Here is a 17,798-nt window from a genome sequence, read left to right as displayed (position 1 = left end):
TCAGGACCTCCATGCTGCCTTTGAATCTGATACCCTCCTAGGGCCAGAGCACCCCAAACTGGATGACTCTGTCACTCATTTATCCAGTCAACAAACATTTATGGTAAAACTCCGTAGTACTCACATAACCACATACAAATACAGAATACAAACATGACCAAAATGTGGTACTGTTGGCTTGATGGAAAAGACAGGTACAGAAAAGTACAGAAAGCTTATAATCATTAGACAAGGTCACCATTGCACTGTGAGAAGTGTGGACAGAAAATGATGGGCACACAAAGAAGGGCCTCAGCCCAGCTGGAGATTCAGGAAGGTCTCCTGGAGGAGGTAAAACCAAGCTGGGTCTCAAAGGATGAATGTAAGTTAGTCAAAGGAATGAAGGACCTTTTGGGCAAAGGGGACCACCTGAGCAGAGATAAGAGATGAGAAATGGGCCCTTGAGTTGCGGTTCTGTGTCACTTAATTGAAACAGGGGAGGGAGGTGGTGGGTTAAAGCTTGGATGATGGGGCACCACTGGAGGTTTTAATCAGGAAAGACAGTTCCCAGAGAACCTTCTTTTTGCAGCATAGGGAGGCCCTTGGGAGGCTGCTGTAGTGGCCCATGTGAGCAGATGGTGACTGGCCCTGGGCTGGGCAGTGGACATAGTGAGAGGAATGGATCTGGAAAATACTAAGGAGGATAAATTAGCAGGACTTGATGATAGATTAGATGTGTGTGGGTAAGGGAGAAGAAGGAGCACAGGGCAGTGGGGCCATACAGAGACACCAGATTCCAAGCCCATAGGTGGTAGTGGTGGTGCCCATTGAGGGTTTCCTTGTGTGAACAGATTTGGGGGTCATTAGCATCCACATTATTGAAGTGATGGGTATGCATGTGTGACTCAGGGGCTTTCCCAGAGTGAGAAGAGCAGGGTCAAGAGCAAATCCAGAGAACAAGAACATTTGCAATTAGAGCCTTGAGAGGCTCTGGGGTAGATTAGTAACACATACGCCAAAGCCAGGCAGCTGGGTTCAAATCCCAGCCCCACCACTTTTCTACTTGGTGATTCTCATCTGAGGAATGGAGATGACAAATCCTACCTGACAACCACCTTGGGAGGATTATGGCCCTTAATCTACATAAGGTGCTAGAATATGACAGCTTTTTGAGGGATGGAGGCCCAGAAGGAGTGGAGAGAGATTGGAAATAATCTTTGAGACTGTTGGAGCATACACACCTGGCATACCTGCAGGACAGGTGGATGGTAGTCCACAGGCAATCCCTGGGCCCTTGGAGTGCTAACCCACTGAATGAGGAGCTGCTTGAGGTCTAATTCCCTCTTGGAGTAAGTGGGAGGTGAGGAATGGAGACAGCATGGGCTGCTGTCTTCTTTGGAGTTTGCCTAAGGGATGGGGAGAGTTATAAACTTAAGAATGGACTTAAAGAAAAAAACTGCTTTCTGAAAGTTCAAGTCTCTAAGGAGATTGGGGCTGGGATTGATGTTGACTATGCCGAGGGCCCCAGTATCCTCAGAAAAAATAGAAGCTCTTGAGGAGGAAGGTGGACCCTAAGGCAGAGCCCTCAGCACATGGGGGTGTTGAAATGGCCTGCCCCTGAGCAGAAGGCAGAGGAGCTGACCATGGTCCCAGGTGGGCCCTGGACCCGCAGATGGAGGTCAGGGCCCTAAATTGGAGGTGGCAGCTTGAGTAATTGTGTACAGGCTCCACAGCCTGGGGATTCTGACAGAAGCTCTTGGACAATTCGCTGAGGGTCATGGCAAAGGGCGGCAGGCTGTCAAGAGTGTGCCCACTCTAGAACACAAATCTTTTGACTATTTTAGCCCACGGGGGGGGGGGGGGCTTCTGCTACAGTTCTCCTGTAATCCCCCCCTACACACACACACACACACACACACACACACACACACACACACAATGGGAATGACCCTCTGATTGTGGACTGTGCTCTGGCATGGTGACATCAGAGGTTGGTCTGCTGTTCCACACTCATATAGCCTGGGGAAGAGGTGGCTGCTGGCTGCTCCCTGCCCCACACTGGGTGGTGTGCAGGAAGTACATCCAGGTCAACCTGCCATACCCTAGTTTATACTGACTGTAGTCCAGTCAGCCTGCCTGTCTCAGGGGTGGTGCCCCTACTGTTACATGTAGGCTCAAGGTTCTGGTGACTTGGCATGATGCCCCTGGGACACATCCTCTCAGGGCTGTCCAGGGACTTGTCCTGGCTCATTCCCCTCTCTCTGGGGCCAGAGGAGCCTCTGGTTGCCTCCCCCATTGGAGGTGTTTTCTGGCCTCATCCTGCTGGGGCCTGTGGAGGACAGGATGTTAGGGCTAGGTCAGCATCTTGCTGCGATGCCAGGAGCCATGGAGGAGAGAAAGGTGGGGTGGAGCTCTGAGTCATGGCACTGCTACAACTCACTGGCAGGCCAGGGGTGGGGACTGCCCAGGGTGGGGATGGTACTGAGCTCTTTTCCCGTCTTAACTCAGAGAGCACCAAGCTTCCGGCTGAGTCACAGGGAAGGGGAGAGACTCTAGAAGGGGCTGGGGTCTGAGTTGTTCCCACATCACTTCCTGCTGAAAACCCACACCTCTGGGGTGGGGAGTGAGCCCACAGGTGACCCTGATGTGCCTAACGCAGCACTCCCTCTTTAGGAAGGTTGGTGCTGGGACAGCTCCCGGCCAGTCTCCATCCTGCCTTCTGGGAGGATGCCTAGCTTGCACTGGTCTTGGAGAAGCCATGGTTTTGGCCAGCCCAGGGCAGAAGGTGGGCTTTCATCCTGCCTGGGAAAACCAGCCACAGCCTCAGACAGGCCCAGCTTTCTTTATAGTGGACAGCCTACTGGGTAGATGGATTTGGAGGATGTCTAAGCAGCACATGCAGCCCAGTAGACAAGGTGAGACGTGTTCGTTAGCACTGGAGCCACAACAGAGAACAACATAAAAGTAAAACTGACCCAAGATTTACCAACCCTTGCAGGGAGCAAGATGCAGAAACACCTGTCCAGTCACCTCTGCACAAAGAGCACCCAGGAGTGAGCACACAAGCATGGGCAGGCCCTGTGGTTAGGTGCACATAGACACAGACAGAGGCAGAGCACCACACAGGCATCTACAGTCACATCTACACTGGAGGTGACCCCAGGCACCTGCGAGCTTAGGCATTAACACCACTCACACAGTCAGGCACAGTCCAGCTCAGTATGCAACACATACCTGCAACCCATGCACATTTCTATTTCTGAGCTGTTTTGGCCATGAGACCCTTGAGTGACCAAATTCAGGCCTAGTTAGAATCATCTAGACTAAGTGCTTTAACCACACAGGTGAGGGAGGCCCCACTCCTCCAATGGCCCTGCCCCTCTGGCCACTCTCGCCTGGCTGGATTTTCCTGCAGGGCTTTTGAATTTTGTTTTTGAGCCACTTGAGAATTGATCGTGTGCCAGACACCATGCCAGCACAGAGTAACGTGTGCAAAGTTGTTTTGAGTAAAGCTCTCAGTAAATGTGGGTTATTATGTATATTATTATTTACCTACATAATCTCATTTCTTCTCCTAACAACCCTATGAGGCAGAGTGCTTTGATTGTCCCCATTTTACAGATAAGGAAAGTGAGGCTGTAAGAAGTTAAATGGCTTGTCCTGGTGGCACACAGCTAGTGAGTGCCAGAGGCTGGGTGTGAATCCAGGTCTCTGACTCCAGTTTGTACTCTCAATCTCTGTCTTGTTGAGATGTCCAGTGGGGAAGCCAGATCCACCAACCAGCCCTGGCCAAGCCCACAGTGTCAGGGGACAAGGACATCCATAAACTATGGGTTTAATTCTGAGGCTCAGGCAGAGGGATGTGGGCAAGCTTGGAAAGCAGTCCCCAGTGGAAATGTATGGAGCCAAGGGACCCTTACCTACCTCAAGGTACATTCCACTTTCTGTCCTTTTGCATTTTGAAAAGTGTACTCCCAAGATGACTGGAGGGATGTGGGGGTTCTGGAGCAACTGGATTGTTTGGAGGACAAGGGACCCACTGATGACCAGGCTTCCCCTCCAGCCTGGCTGTGCTCTATCTGCAAGACCCTGGGCAGCTTGCCATCCTCCTCCCAGGCCTGAAAGGGGTTGAGCTGCCACCTGGGACTTCAGCTTATCTCCAACTCCTGGCATTTCTGTTTGGACATGTTCCAAGGGTGGCCTCCTGCTCAAAATTACAGGATCCGCCCAGTTGGAAATGCCCCTCCAGTGCAGGCAGATAAGCATTGGCAAATTGGAGGCCGTCCTTGCTTTCAGAAAGTGTTGTGGAGGGATGTGAAAGATGTAGCTATTTGCCTTAATCTCACTGATTCTTCACGAGAATCTTGTGAATTTCTTTTTTCATTATCCCTATAATTTGAATGAAGAAACTATAACTTTGTGAGTTGACGTCTACCCTGCCATACAGAAGGGCCCACTTGATGCTTCTCAGAATCACCCATGGTCTGGTAAAATGGCCCATTTTCAGGCCCTATCCTAGATAAGCAGCATCAGAATTTCTAGGGGTAGGCCTGGGATTTTCCCATATTTTGTGGACCATGGATTCAGGAAGGAAGCCTCATGGGCCAGCCTCCTGCTCTGGCTTCCTTTGGCTTAAAGCTCTTTGAAGGTTGATGACCTCATTCATAAACTGGTGATGACAATTGTACCTGGCTGTCCCATACAGTTGTGGGGATGCAGAGTTAGCATCTGCAATGTGTTTGGCACAGCAGGGAAGGGTCTCCTAGGGTGGTGGTTCTTCCAGGGGCAAAGCACAAGATGAGATTGCTTGTTCCAACGTGCTTATTGGCTCGTGGCATAAAATACAAGCAATGTGATTGGATCCCAATATGTTGGGGAAATTTCTGATCTAGGAGAAGTTGGGGGTGGGGGGTTGTGCTGGGGACTTTCCAGTGTGTAGAAATGGTGAGGAACTGGGACTCTAAGGCAGAAGTCCAAGAGTCTGATGTGATTCTGGACTTCGTGGTTGAAATATAGCCTCTTACTCATTTAAAGAGAGGTTCTCTTCAAGCTGAGCATGTTGGCACACGCCTGTAATCCCAGCGACTTGAGAAGCTGAGGCAGGAGGATCATAAATTTGAGGTCAGCCTCAGCAACTTAGTGAAACCCTGTCTCAAAAAGTAAAAAGGCTGGGGATGTGCCGCGACATGACTGAATCAGTCAGGGTCACTCCAGGTGAATTAGGTTGGCATTGAATAATCATACAGAAACAGAGAAAATACCTTTTTCTTGGGGTTCTTTGCCCCAGCTCCCACAAGGGAAGCAAGAGAGGCAGACAAAAGAGAGAGTGAGAGAGAGCACCCCTAAAGCCCTATTTCTTGAGGGGAAGACACTACCCAAATGAGGTAAGAGATTGGGCTTCAGCAGGGTGTAGCCCAGTCTCATTGGGTGACGTCCACTTCCAGAGCTTCATTCCCTGCCTAGCAAAGGTGAGGTCCACCTGCTTCGAGCTCACTGTGAGCCGAAGCCAGTCCCATACCTACATGGCTCAAGGCTAAGGTCAAGGGTCCGAGCTCACTCCTATGTGGCAGCTCCTGACAGGGATGTAGCTTAGTGGTAGATTACCCCTGGGTTCAATCCTCATACCAAAAAAGAGAGAGAGATCCTCTTCAGACTACAGCTGCCCTCTGTGGTTTCAGTAGAAAGTTTGGGCTCTAGTCTTCAGGCAGGACTGAAGAATTCCCCATGAATTCTAGCTCTGGTTCCAGAGTATGACAAGACTTCCAGCTGCAGAGCCTACACACGTTCCCTATAAACTCCTACGACTAGTCTCCTTGTGTCACCACTTCCTCTCACCAGGAGTGGGCTTGGACCTGCTGTCATCCTGTCAAGATAGCATTCTGTCAAGATGCTCTCCATGTCATGTCTGGGCACGTATACTGGGAAGACCCACCTGAGAGCTCCCTGAGCATTAACTTCCAGGGGCCGAAAAACTGAGTTTTCCAGAAAAGACTCATGTGCATTCTTTCTCTTAAACAGTGAAAACAAAGTAACTTCATTTCCCTTTTCTCTTTGGCCACCAGGAGGAGGCTCTACATTAAATGTGCAATCCATTTCTAGTAGCTGTGTGGAGACCTCATGACCTGCTTATGTGACTCTTTTCTTTCTTTCTGGTTTAAGTCTTCAGATATTTCCCCCCTCTGCCCTTGATTTTCATGTTTATATTTCACTACTTTCTTTTCTTTTGTGTTTCTTGCCTATTGTGGAGCCAGTCTGAGGGTATGTAAAAGAAACTCACATACAAACACACATGAAGTCATTTTCATAACTGCTCTGTTGGCATGGCCTTTTTGCTCCCTCAGCTTCATGAGACTGTGTTTGTTTGTGTGGTCATAATCCACTGGTCAGTTAGGACTTGCTTGAGGTTGCTGGGGGAGGAGGCTGCATTTTACTTGTTTTTCTGTTCTCATCAGCTGCTTAGAACAAAAGTATTTTTCAAATAATTACTCTCAAAACCTATTAGGTACTCCTAGCATAAACAATACCCTGGCGAATCAGTGGGTGCGTTTACTTCGTTTTTCTTCTTTCTCTCTGATTTGTATCTTTCACAGTATACAAGTATAACCTGCTTATTGTAGAATCCAAAAGTGTTAAGTGAAAATTAAAAAAACAAAATGACCTGCAATCCTACTAGAAATTCTGCTTTTCAGCATTTTTTTACATCCTTCTGGATTTTTTTTTTAGTTGATTTTTTAAAGTTTTATTTATTTTGTGTGGTGCTGAGGATCAAACCCAGTGCCTCGCACTTGCTAGGCAAGTGCTCTACCATGAGCCACAACCACAGTCCCTAGATTTTTTGTTTGTTTGTTTGTATTTTTCCCACAAAATAAAAGAATCTGACCATATGTACTACTCTACAACCTTGATTTTCACTTTGTGGTAGGTAATTAGTATTATTACTTCATATTCTGCAATAATGAATGATACTTAAAATTTATATCAAGGGTACCTATACTTTTTCATTTTTTGTTACTGGGAATGGGAACCCAGGGGTATTCTACCACTGAGCTACATTCCCAGCTTTTTCTTTTTCTTTTCTTTTTGAGACAGGGTCTGGGTACTTAGGCTGGCCTTGAACTTGAAATCCTTCTGCCTTAGCCTCCCAAGTCCCTGGGATTATAGGCGTGCACCACTGCATCCAGCCTGTTATATAAGTTTTTGTTTGTTTCTTATATAATTTTTAAACCTGTCCCTCCTGCTCCCAACCCCTTGCCACCCAGTGCCTTCAATTAAACTGGCCCAATCAAGAGGTTGGTGTAAGAGGTTTGTCATGGAATGAAAGGTTGTCCCTAGGTAATGTCAATCTTCTCCCCAGGCTCCAAAGATCGGCCGATCCTCAAATTTGAAGGTGAAAACATCTCTAACTACACAGCTCTTCTGCTGAGCAAAGATGGCAAGACTCTGTACGTTGGTGCCCGGGAGGCCCTCTTTGCACTCAACACCAGCCTCAGTTTCTGGCCAGGCGGGAAATATCAGGAGGTGAGAGATATTGTCCAGGACTGGTTAGGCTGGGCAGAGAGAGAACGACAAGAAGCCTGACCTTCTGGGTTTGAGGATGATGCAGACGGGAGAGGAAATTGGCTCAGTGAATCCTCCATAATTCTTGTACACTTTCCTTCTCCTCTTATTCCCCAGCTGCTGTGGAGTGCAGATGCAGAGAGGAAGCAACAGTGCAGCTTCAAGGGCAAGGACCCAAAGGTAAGTCAGGACCTGGGGATGACTTGGGCTGAAGGAGGTTTGGAGGGTAATGGATCTGGGTCCAGGGCAGAGACTACAGAGGGGAGCAGACATATCCAGGTATGTCAGAAAGGGCATGGACTTCTGAGATAGCAGCACCTGGGTTTGAATATCAGCCCTGATATTATTATCTCTATGACCTTGGACAAGTAGATACACCTGGCCAAGCTATATGCATACACCTGTAAAATGGTAGTAATGATACCTATCTCACTGGGCTTACTGTGAGGATCTAATGAGCTGGTAGCACCTGGCACATAATAAGTGCCATCAGCATCCAATATAGATGGGGTGGGAGCTGTATCCTTCTGCACGTGGTCCCTGATGGCAGCTAGTCAGACAAATTCTGGTTTGATTTTGGTCTAACCATTAGTAGGGTCTGGCCCAACCCAGGGTTTTCTGAAGGACTCCACACTGTCCCAGAGGCTCCTCATCCTGAACCAGCAGGTGCAGCCAAGGCAAAGGCAAAAGAGCACCAAGACTTGGGGGGCGAGGTAAAGGTTCAAGCCTTGTGCAGTTGGTGAAAGCCAGTAATCCTAGTGTCTCAGGAGGCTGAGGCAGAAGGATTTCAAGTTTGAGTCCAGCCTCAGCAATTTAGCAATGTCTTGTCTCAAAATAAAAAATAAAAAGCCTGGGGATGTAGCTCAGTTGTAAAGCACGCCTAGGTTCAATCCTCAGTTATCCCCACTCAAAAGAAAGACAGAGTGAAGAATTGAGAAGGTGGTTAGGAAAATTTTTAAAATGTAGTCATACTATGTAAAAAGTGACATTTGAGCAAAGATTTAGAAGGAGGTAAGGGAATTGACCGTAAAGATATGTGGGAAAGAAACAGGATTTTGGATTTCACTCAGAGAAACATTTGGGGAACAAATGGAGAGCTAAGCAGAGAAGTGACATGGTCTCCCCTGGTGTTGGGTGACTCTGAGCTCTGGGGTAAAGGAGCCTCCATGCACAGGACAGAGGTGGTGGGCCACAGTGAAGAGCAAGAGATGATGGTGGCTCTTTCTAGAGTGACATTGATAAAAGGAGTAAAAATGGTGGATTCCAGATGTATTTTGAAGCTGGAGCTACCAGAATTTCCTAATGGAAAATTGTGGGGTTTGAGAGTCCAAGGCTAGGCCTTCAGCCACTGAAAAGACTGCATTGCAGTTAATAAGGATGGAGCAAGTTTTGGGAATGATGAGCGGGGTTGGAGCTGTCTAGTAGATACCTCATGGAGTGACATGCACCTGGGTTCCGGACTGAGAGTATCCTGCTCTGGGCTGTAACTTTCCCACAGGGTTGGTTGGGAGAGCTTTTGGTTTTCACTGAGCCTATAGAGGGTTAGACAGCAAACAGTTTGAGATTCCCCTGCATCAGGGTACCCTTCATTCACCAGACAGACAGAACCTTTGCTAGACAAAACTAGCTAAATCCCAATGCCCCTGTGGTGCATATACATGCTGTGATCTTCTGTCTGCTTGACTCCTGGAAGCTCCTGGATTCTCATTTGTACCAAAACTTGAGTGCCCACCTCCAGATCCTCTGAGCAGAGGCCCCACCCCCTGGCTTGGCCTTGGATCTGTGGAGGAGGGATCATCATTGGTGCCCCTTGGAGGCTGGGCTGGAACTGACATCCTCCTCCTCTTCCTCTCTAGCGTGACTGTCAAAATTACATCAAGATCCTCCTGCCACTCAACAGCAGCCACCTGTTCACCTGTGGCACAGCAGCCTTCAGCCCTCTGTGCACCTACATTGTGAGTACCCTCCTCAGCCCTGGGGTACCCCATGCCAGCCCCACAGGAGGAGCTGCCTCTCCTCCAGCTCCAGGGAGCTGTTTCTTAACACACACCCTTGGTAAAGAATAGGGCTGAGGCGGGGGGGGGGGCTTCTAAGTAGCAGTGGACTCTGAGAGCCCTGAGCCCCATCACCCTGGCACCTAGCCCAGCCCTGAGAGCCAGAGTCTCCTGTAGGGGGAAGAGGATGCATGCCATCACCCTTGAACAAAGATCCTGTTCATCCCTGACTGGCTGCCCTTTCGTTTTCTCCAGCTTCTCTCCCTTGCTTTTACTTGAACCTCTTGAGTCATCTTATTATGCACCCCTCCACCCCCCACCACCACATCGTTTCATTCCTGTCCTACACACTAGCCGAGGCTGACATTTGAGGTCATGGATTGAAGCCCCAGCTTTAGAATCAGAAATACCTGGGTTTGCATCATGTTGCTATCTCTTCCCAGCTTAAATCATTTTCTAGGTCTTATCTCTCTGCTAAGTGGTACTGATAGTTTCCCCCTACATCATCTCACAGACAGGGCAGGTGCCAGAGTGAGAAGGATGGCCTCCCTGACACCTGAACCCTCTCTCCCGCTCACCTGCCTGCAGTCGCCCTGTCTCTCTGCCTTTTCTCCTTTTCTGCTGAGCATATTCTTCATTCCTGGGCATGCTCCAGAACCCACCTATCTACCCCCTACAGAATGTGGAAAACTTCACTCTGGCACGGGATGAGATGGGAAATGTCCTCCAGGAAGATGGCAAGGGCCGTTGTCCTTTTGACCCCAATTTCAAGTCCACTGCCCTGGTGGTTGGTGAGTATTGGAGTCAGAATGGGCTCATGAAGCCTTCATGTGGAGGCAGGCAGATGCACAGGGCTGGAGAGTTGGCTATGGGCAGGGTGGGTCCAAGGCCTGAGCTGTAGGTCTGTGCTGTGCTGATTCCCAGGGGCACAGAGTGACCATGGGCTGCCCTTGAGTTTAGTTTTTCCAAGTTCCTGCTTCCGTCTCTGCCCACTGCAGGCAGATGGATGATGCTGGGGTCACTCAGGGCCCCGAGCTGGGAGAAGGAGCCGTGCCCAGGGAGCCATTCCCATGGGAATGTTTTTTTGGCAGATGGTGAGCTCTACACTGGAACAGTCAGCAGCTTCCAGGGTAATGACCCGGCCATTTCCCGGAGCCAAAGCCTCCGCCCCACCAAGACCGAGAGCTCCCTCAACTGGCTACAAGGTGAAGTTATCCTGCCACTCCTCCAGTCATTGGTTCTGAGGGGGCATTCTCCCCCATCTGGGCCTGTCTCCAGGGTTCCTGGGCTGACTCTGTGCTTCCCACTGGCCCCCACAGACCCTGCATTTGTGGCTTCAGCCTACATTCCAGAGAGGCTGGGCAGCTTGCAAGGTGATGATGATAAGATCTACTTCTTCTTCAGTGAGACTGGGCAGGAGTTTGAGTTCTTTGAGAACACCATCGTGTCCCGCGTCGCCCGCATCTGCAAGGTTAGTGGGTTGGGCTGGTGCCTTGGCTGCAGGATAACCCACATCTGTGGTCTTTCTTGTCATCCCGGGAGCAGCAGCTTAGCCAACTGTCTGTCTTTCCATCTTCTGTTTTTATGTGGAACTGAGATGGAACCCTGTGTCTCATGAATGCTAGGCTGGTGATCGATCTACCACTGAGCTACATCTCCAACCCGTCTCTCCTTTAAATTAAAAGATTTCTTATTGGTTTTGCTTACTTGAAAAATGTGAAAATGTAGAAAAAGTACACAGGAAAATCACTTACAATATAAAGATTAAGGTCTTTAATCTTGCCAGGTACAGTGGCACAGGCCTATAATGTAATCACAGTGATTCAGGAGGCTCAGGCAGGAAGACTGCAAGTTTGAGGCCAGCTTTGGTGACTTAATGAGACCGTGTGTCAAAGTTTAAAAAGGTAGGGGGATGTAACTCATTGGTAAAGAGACCCTGGTCTCAATTCCAAGTACCAAAGAGAAAAAAAAATCTTGATTTTAATTTAATCTTAATTTAAAGATTAAGAGCATAGCTGGGCACAGTGACACGTGTTGGTAATCCCAGCAAATTGGGAGGCTGAGACAGGAGGATTGCAAGTTCAAGGCCAGTATCAGAAACTTAGCAAGACCATGCCTCAAAATGAAATATTAAAAGGGCTTAAAATTGGAGCTGGGGTTGTGACTTAGCGTTAGAGCGCTCGCCTAGCACTTGCGAGGCCCTGGGTTGAGATCAGCACTAAATAAGATAAAGGTATTGTGTCCAACTACAACTAAAAAATAAATATTTAAAAAAATTAAAAACTAAAAGGGCTAGAAATATAGCACAGTGGTAGAGTACCCCTGGGTTTAATTCCTAGTATCAAAAAAAAAAAAATTAAGAGCACAGACTCTGAAATCAGACTGGTGGGTTCAAATCCTGCTCTTCAGGCTCTTGTATAAATCCTCACACTCTGGGTTAACAGATTCCTCATCTGTTGAATGGGAATAAAAACAACACTAACCTCAGAGTGTGGATTAAATTCACTCACGGAAAGTTCTTAGGAGTGTGGGAGTCATTGACCAAATGGAAGCTGTTAGTGTTTTAACCCCCAACTCCCACAAGAAGGGGCCACTGTTAACACTTCAGAATGTTCGTTGCTGGGCTTTTAAAATTATATGTGAATTTACATTATTAACTTATTTACAAACATAAATTATGCTGCATCAGGGTGCTTTGTTTTCCCTGTCTATCCAGAATTCTGTCATAGACACCTTTCCCTATTTGATTGATTGATTTGAGACTGAGTCTCACTGTGTTTCTCAGGTTGGCTGAGAACTCCTGGGCTCAAGTAATCCTCCTGTTTCAGCCTCCTGCTCAGGCTGCATGCATGTAGCAAAATGGCTGGTAATGCTTGTATGCTGGGCAAGCACACTTCCACCAGCTACATCCCCAGCCCTTTCCCTGTTTATATGGGCTCCTGTTGGTCCTTGTCTTTTGTAGCCCACAGTAAGGAATGTTCTCTCATGATGGCATATGCACACTGCCTCCATATTTTCTTTTTGGTGGTTTGTTTGCCCATTTTATTTTATTTGTTTATTTATTTTATTTGTTCCAATTTGTTATGCATGACAACACAATGCATTTCGACTCATTGTACACAAATGGAGCACAACATTTTGTTTCTCTGGTTGTACATGATGCAGAGTCACACCATTCGTACAGTAATACATGCACATAGGGTAATAATTACCATCTCATTCCACCATCCTTCCCACCCACATACCCCTTACTCTCCCTTCCCTCTCCTCTGCCCAATCCAAAGTTCCTCCAATCTTCCCTTATCCCCGAGGCACCATTATGGATTAGTATCCACATATCAGAGAAAATATTTGGCCTTTAGTTTTTAGGATTGGCTTATTTTGCTTAGCAAGATATACTCCAACTCCATCCATTTACCTGCAAATACTATAATTTCATTCTTCTTTGAGGTTGAGTAATATTTTATTGTGTATATGTACCATAGTTTCTTTATCCATTCATCTATTGAGGGCATCTAGGTTGGTTCCATAGTTTAGCTATTTAGCTGCTATAAACATTGATGGGCTGTGACACTATAGTATGCTGATTTTAAGTCCTCCTGAGGAATGGGATAGCTGGGTCAAATGTTGGTTCCATTTCAAGTTTTCTAAGGAATCTCCATACTGCTTTCCAGAATGGTTGTACCAATTGCAGTCCCACCAGCAGTGAGTGTGCCCTTTCCTCCCACATCCTCAACTCCAAGTTTTCTCAATTGTAGATGGAACTTTGTCCCAGCTCTCATTTGTTTTTCATTCCACTAGGAAGGGGCAGTGAGGAGCACCCTGCCTCCTGCTTGCCCTGCTCCTGCCTCAGCTAGCCTGTGCCTCCTTCTCTTCCAGGGCGATGAGGGTGGTGAGCGAGTGCTGCAGCAGCGCTGGACATCCTTCCTTAAAGCACAGCTGCTATGCTCCCGGCCTGATGACGGCTTCCCATTCAATGTGCTACAGGACGTCTTCACGCTGAGCCCCAGTCCCCAGGACTGGCGTGACACTCTTTTCTATGGGGTCTTTACTTCCCAGTGGTAGGGCTCCCAGGAACTAGCGGGGGATAGGAAGGTGAAGGGTGGCTGGGACTGGGACCCAGGAGCCAATCTTTGGGCCCTATGGGTCTCATCCTGAGCCCCTGGAGTTCCTGGGTTAATCTGGCTGTTTGCTTTGCAGGAACAGGGGGGCCACAGAAGGCTCTGCCCTCTGTGTCTTCACCATGGACGATGTGCAGAAAGCCTTCAATGGCCTCTACAAGGAGGTGAATCGAGAAACCCAGCAGTGGTACACTGTGACCCACCCGGTGCCCACACCCCGGCCTGGAGCGGTGGGTACTGGCTTTGCACTCAGGGCCTGTATTGGGAAGATGTGGATCCCCATGTCATGCTGGGACCAAGGCTGCCCAGCCTCAAACAAATCATATAGTTTCTCGGAATCTGATTTCTCACCTTTAAAACTGAGGGTTTCTCTATGTAAGTCACTCTCAACCAGTAAGTGAGGCAGCAGTTGGTGATAACTCCAAATGAACTGTTCTGAGGTGGGCTCCACACCACCTCGCAGGCCCCACTGAGCCTAAGCTGCAGTCACCCACAGCAGTAAGGGCTCACTGATACACCATTATGGCTTTCTTCTCCCACCTTCACCTGCCTGTGATAGCGGGCTTGGGTCATGGCTCAGCGGTAGAGTGTTTGACATTATGTGTGAGGCACTGGTTCAATTCTCATGCACCACATGTAAAATAAATTAAAAAAGCAAAACACTGGGGACACAGCTCAGGCCTGCTTGACTCACTAAATATAAATATGTGTGTTGATATGCCTTTGATCCTGTCCTATCTCAGGCTGGGCAAGTGTGTCCCCATTACTACTTACTATTGTAATCATCCCTTCAGTTGGTCCTCTCTCCTACTCAATTGCAAGCTCTTTATTTAACAAGTGACCAGATGAACAGGCTTTAAGGCAATAGACCTTTGTATTTTCATTCTAGCCTAATGGGCTCCCCCAAAAGCAGACCTTGAAACAAGGCTATGAGTGCCATTAGCTTATTTGGGAGGTGACCCCAGGAAGTAGCCTGAGGGAACAGGCAGGTGAAGGTGGGAGAAGAAAGCCATAATGGTGTATCAGTGAGCCCTTACTGCTGTGGGTGACTGCAGCTTAGGCTCAGTGAGGCCTGCGAGGTGGTGTGGAGCCCATCTCAGAACAGTCCATTTGGAGTTGTTATCACCAACTGCTGCCTCACTGGTTGAGAGTGACTTACACAGAGAAACCCTCAGGAAGAGAGAATCGGGCAGCTCTGGAAGGTGCAGGAACTGACTGTAGCCATTGCTGCCAGGATACTGCCCAGCCAGGGCTTCCTGAGCACTCTAGTGGGAAAGATGATAGAAGTACAGGGAGAGTAGGCATGGTTCTTGAGGCCAGTGTGTGAATGGAGTAAGGAGGCCCAGCAAGGATACTCAAGTCAGCCCTTTGAGTCTACACCTTGGGCTTTCCCTTGGGCCTTCTGACTGGCACTCTGCAGAAGGCCAGGCAATGTGCCATGGCTTCTGGGGCAGGGGCAGAAGACACTCCTGTCCACTGGGCCCCCATCCTGCCTGCTGCCCTGCAGTGTTGCTGGCTCATGCTGCTACCTTCTCCTTCAGTGTATCACCAATAGTGCCCGGGAACGGAAGATCAGCTCGTCCTTGCAGCTTCCAGACCGTGTGCTCAACTTCCTCAAGGACCACTTTCTGATGGACGGGCAGGTCCGCAGTCGCCTGCTGCTGCTGCAGCCACAAGCCCGCTACCAGCGTGTGGCTGTGCACCGGGTCCCTGGCCTGCACCGCACCTATGATGTCCTCTTCTTAGGCACTGGTGAGTGCCTGCAGCCCACAGGCTCAGGATAAGGGGCGTGGCTGGTGGGTCATGGGTGGTGGACTGTACCCAGGGCCTGAGTGCTGTCCATTCTCCAGGTGATGGATGGCTGCACAAGGCAGTAGATGTGGGCTCAAGGGTGCACATCATCGAGGAGCTCCAGATCTTCTCGTCAGGACAGCCTGTGCAGAACCTGCTCCTGGATAGCCACAGAGTGAGTGGGCATGGGAGGAGTCCAGGCAGCGTGCTTGGGAGTGGCCCTCCATAATTACCAGGTAGTCCCTACCCAGTTTTTCCTCCCCTGCACCAGTGAATGAAAAGTTATGAAATCCAGGCTCATGGCACAGGTGACCAGAAAGTGGAGGGTGCCACTTTCTGACAGAGGCCTCTTGGGTGGAGCGCTAGTGGGCATGTGAACCAAGTGTGGTCATGGGTGGCGGCCCTGGCTGTCCATGCCTGCCTCTCATCCCCAGTGTCTGGCTGTGCAGGGGCTTCTGTATGCTGCCTCCCACTCGGGTGTAGTCCAGGTGCCTGTGGCCAATTGCAGCCTATACCGGAGCTGTGGGGACTGCCTTCTTGCCCGAGACCCCTACTGTGCTTGGAGTGGCTCCAGCTGCAAACATATCAGCCTCTACAATCCTGAGCTGGACTTCAAGTAAGAGCTCCTTGGGGCCTCCCACCCTCCCATCCCTGCCTGTGTACCCAGCCTCAGAGCTCTTCCTCAGGTCTCTCTAGGATCATCACCTGGTCTCATTTGCACTATCTTAAGTCTGCTTAATTATCCTGAGCTCCCCTGCTTCCTCTCAGCTGTTTTGTAGTTCAGATAGTGTTTTTACCCTACCTGCCTGGAAAGGAGTGACACAATTTGGTAGAGTATGCAATGTCACAGCTATGAAAAACCTTGCAGGAGAATATGGATTGGCATGTGAATACGTTTTAGGAACAGTAAGGGCTACAAAACAGTCTATTAAACCAGTAAAGAGTGGTTCAGAATAACATTTGGATTATAAAATGTTCCTGTAGAAAACAGGGATAAGCATAAACAAAATAAAAACTACCCCTAACCCTACCACCTAAAGAGAATCTGAGTAGGATTCTGATTTACTATTCTTCCAGATGTTTTTACATATGTAGTAAATAAACAACATAAATGTTAAATAACCATGGAATCTGTCCTATTTGTAGTGTTCTTTTTGTTTGGACCCAGGAAAAAGAATATACAAATTTATTACACACTTAAGGCATGGGAGTATCAGATTCCCCATTTATAGCATTCTTTCTTCTCAAGCATATATCTGGTGACAGTTTTTTTAAAATATTTTTTTAGTTTTTATGTGGACACAATATTTTTATTTTTATGTGGTGCTGAGGATCGAACTCAGTGCATTACGTGTGCTAAGCAAGCACTCTACCACTTGAGCCACAACCCCAGCCCTGGTGACAGTTTTTATGTCAAAAAACCAAATAGGCTGGGTGCAGTGGTGCACACCTGTAATCCCAGCAACTTGGGAGGCTAAGGCAGGAGGATCACAAGTCCAAAGCAGCCTCAGCAACTTAGTGAGACTGCCTCAAAATAAAAAAGAAAAAGGGCTGGGGATGTGGCTCAGTGGTTAAGTGCCCCTGGGTTCAATCCCTAGTACCAAAAAAATAGGAGTTTATGAACGTACACCTGGAAGGACATGCTGTCATGATCAATGGATGGCAGATTACATGAGATTTTTGTTTTATTTATATCTTTTTGCTTGGTTGAGCTTTCCATTTTGAGTGTAGAATTATTTTTCTTTTTATTATTCTTTATGAAGTAAATCAATGCATGTGGATTAGTCAGAGACATATTTACATATAGGTCCAGCTGTCCTTTCAGACTGTTTTTGAGAGCACATTCTGCTTTTATAACTAAGGGAAACAGTATGTCACTTTTATCTGCAATGTGTGTAAATAGGAGGTGCTCATTCAAGCCATGTAGGGTTGGGGAATGAGCTCAGGGAAGTCTCTTACCCTCTGCTTTGGGCTTGGTGTTCCCTGAGAACCAGGTCCCCTGGCCAGGCTCAGGTATGCATTGAGGGGTGAGGGAACACAGGCTCATGGGGCTATCCTAGACTTTTTCTGGTCCTCAGGCCATGGATCCAGGACATCGAGGGGGCCAATGCCAAGGAGCTCTGCAACACTTCCTCAGCTAGGCCCCGGTCTTTTGTACCACCAGGTAAGGTACACCCTCAGAGGCTGGAGGAGGGGGGTGGGACCAAGGCTGCTTAGAAGACCTGTCTGAACATTGATGGGTGTAAATGCCTTTCCTCACATCCTCATCTTTTCAACTGGCAAGTGAGACCCTAGAAAATGAGACTCAGTCTCAGGAGTTCCTAGAGTTGCCCATCCTGGCACCAGGAGTATAGCT

The 17,798-nt window shown here is 48.4% G+C and overlaps 1 protein-coding gene across 1 annotated transcript in view; it reads left to right on the top strand.

Annotated features, from left to right (window-relative positions):
- Sema4b (semaphorin 4B) overlaps positions 1-17,798 on the top strand; it is a 37,524-nt gene that overhangs the window by 18,782 nt on the left and 944 nt on the right. The window contains exons 3-14 of the mRNA XM_026388193.2: positions 7,334-7,497; positions 7,654-7,716; positions 9,393-9,491; positions 10,210-10,321; positions 10,622-10,735; positions 10,850-11,001; positions 13,410-13,591; positions 13,731-13,881; positions 15,193-15,403; positions 15,502-15,617; positions 15,892-16,058; positions 17,521-17,606. Of these exons, the coding sequence (XP_026243978.2) occupies positions 7,334-7,497; positions 7,654-7,716; positions 9,393-9,491; positions 10,210-10,321; positions 10,622-10,735; positions 10,850-11,001; positions 13,410-13,591; positions 13,731-13,881; positions 15,193-15,403; positions 15,502-15,617; positions 15,892-16,058; positions 17,521-17,606 (1,617 nt within the window). The remainder of the gene's footprint in view (positions 1-7,333; positions 7,498-7,653; positions 7,717-9,392; positions 9,492-10,209; positions 10,322-10,621; positions 10,736-10,849; positions 11,002-13,409; positions 13,592-13,730; positions 13,882-15,192; positions 15,404-15,501; positions 15,618-15,891; positions 16,059-17,520; positions 17,607-17,798) is intronic.

The sequence above is a fragment of the Urocitellus parryii genome, chromosome 6 (genome assembly GCF_045843805.1).
Source record: "Urocitellus parryii isolate mUroPar1 chromosome 6, mUroPar1.hap1, whole genome shotgun sequence".
Lineage (NCBI taxonomy): Eukaryota > Metazoa > Chordata > Mammalia > Rodentia > Sciuridae > Urocitellus > Urocitellus parryii.
Note: the sequence above shows the minus strand (reverse complement) of the source record. Positions and strands in the feature narration are given on the sequence as shown.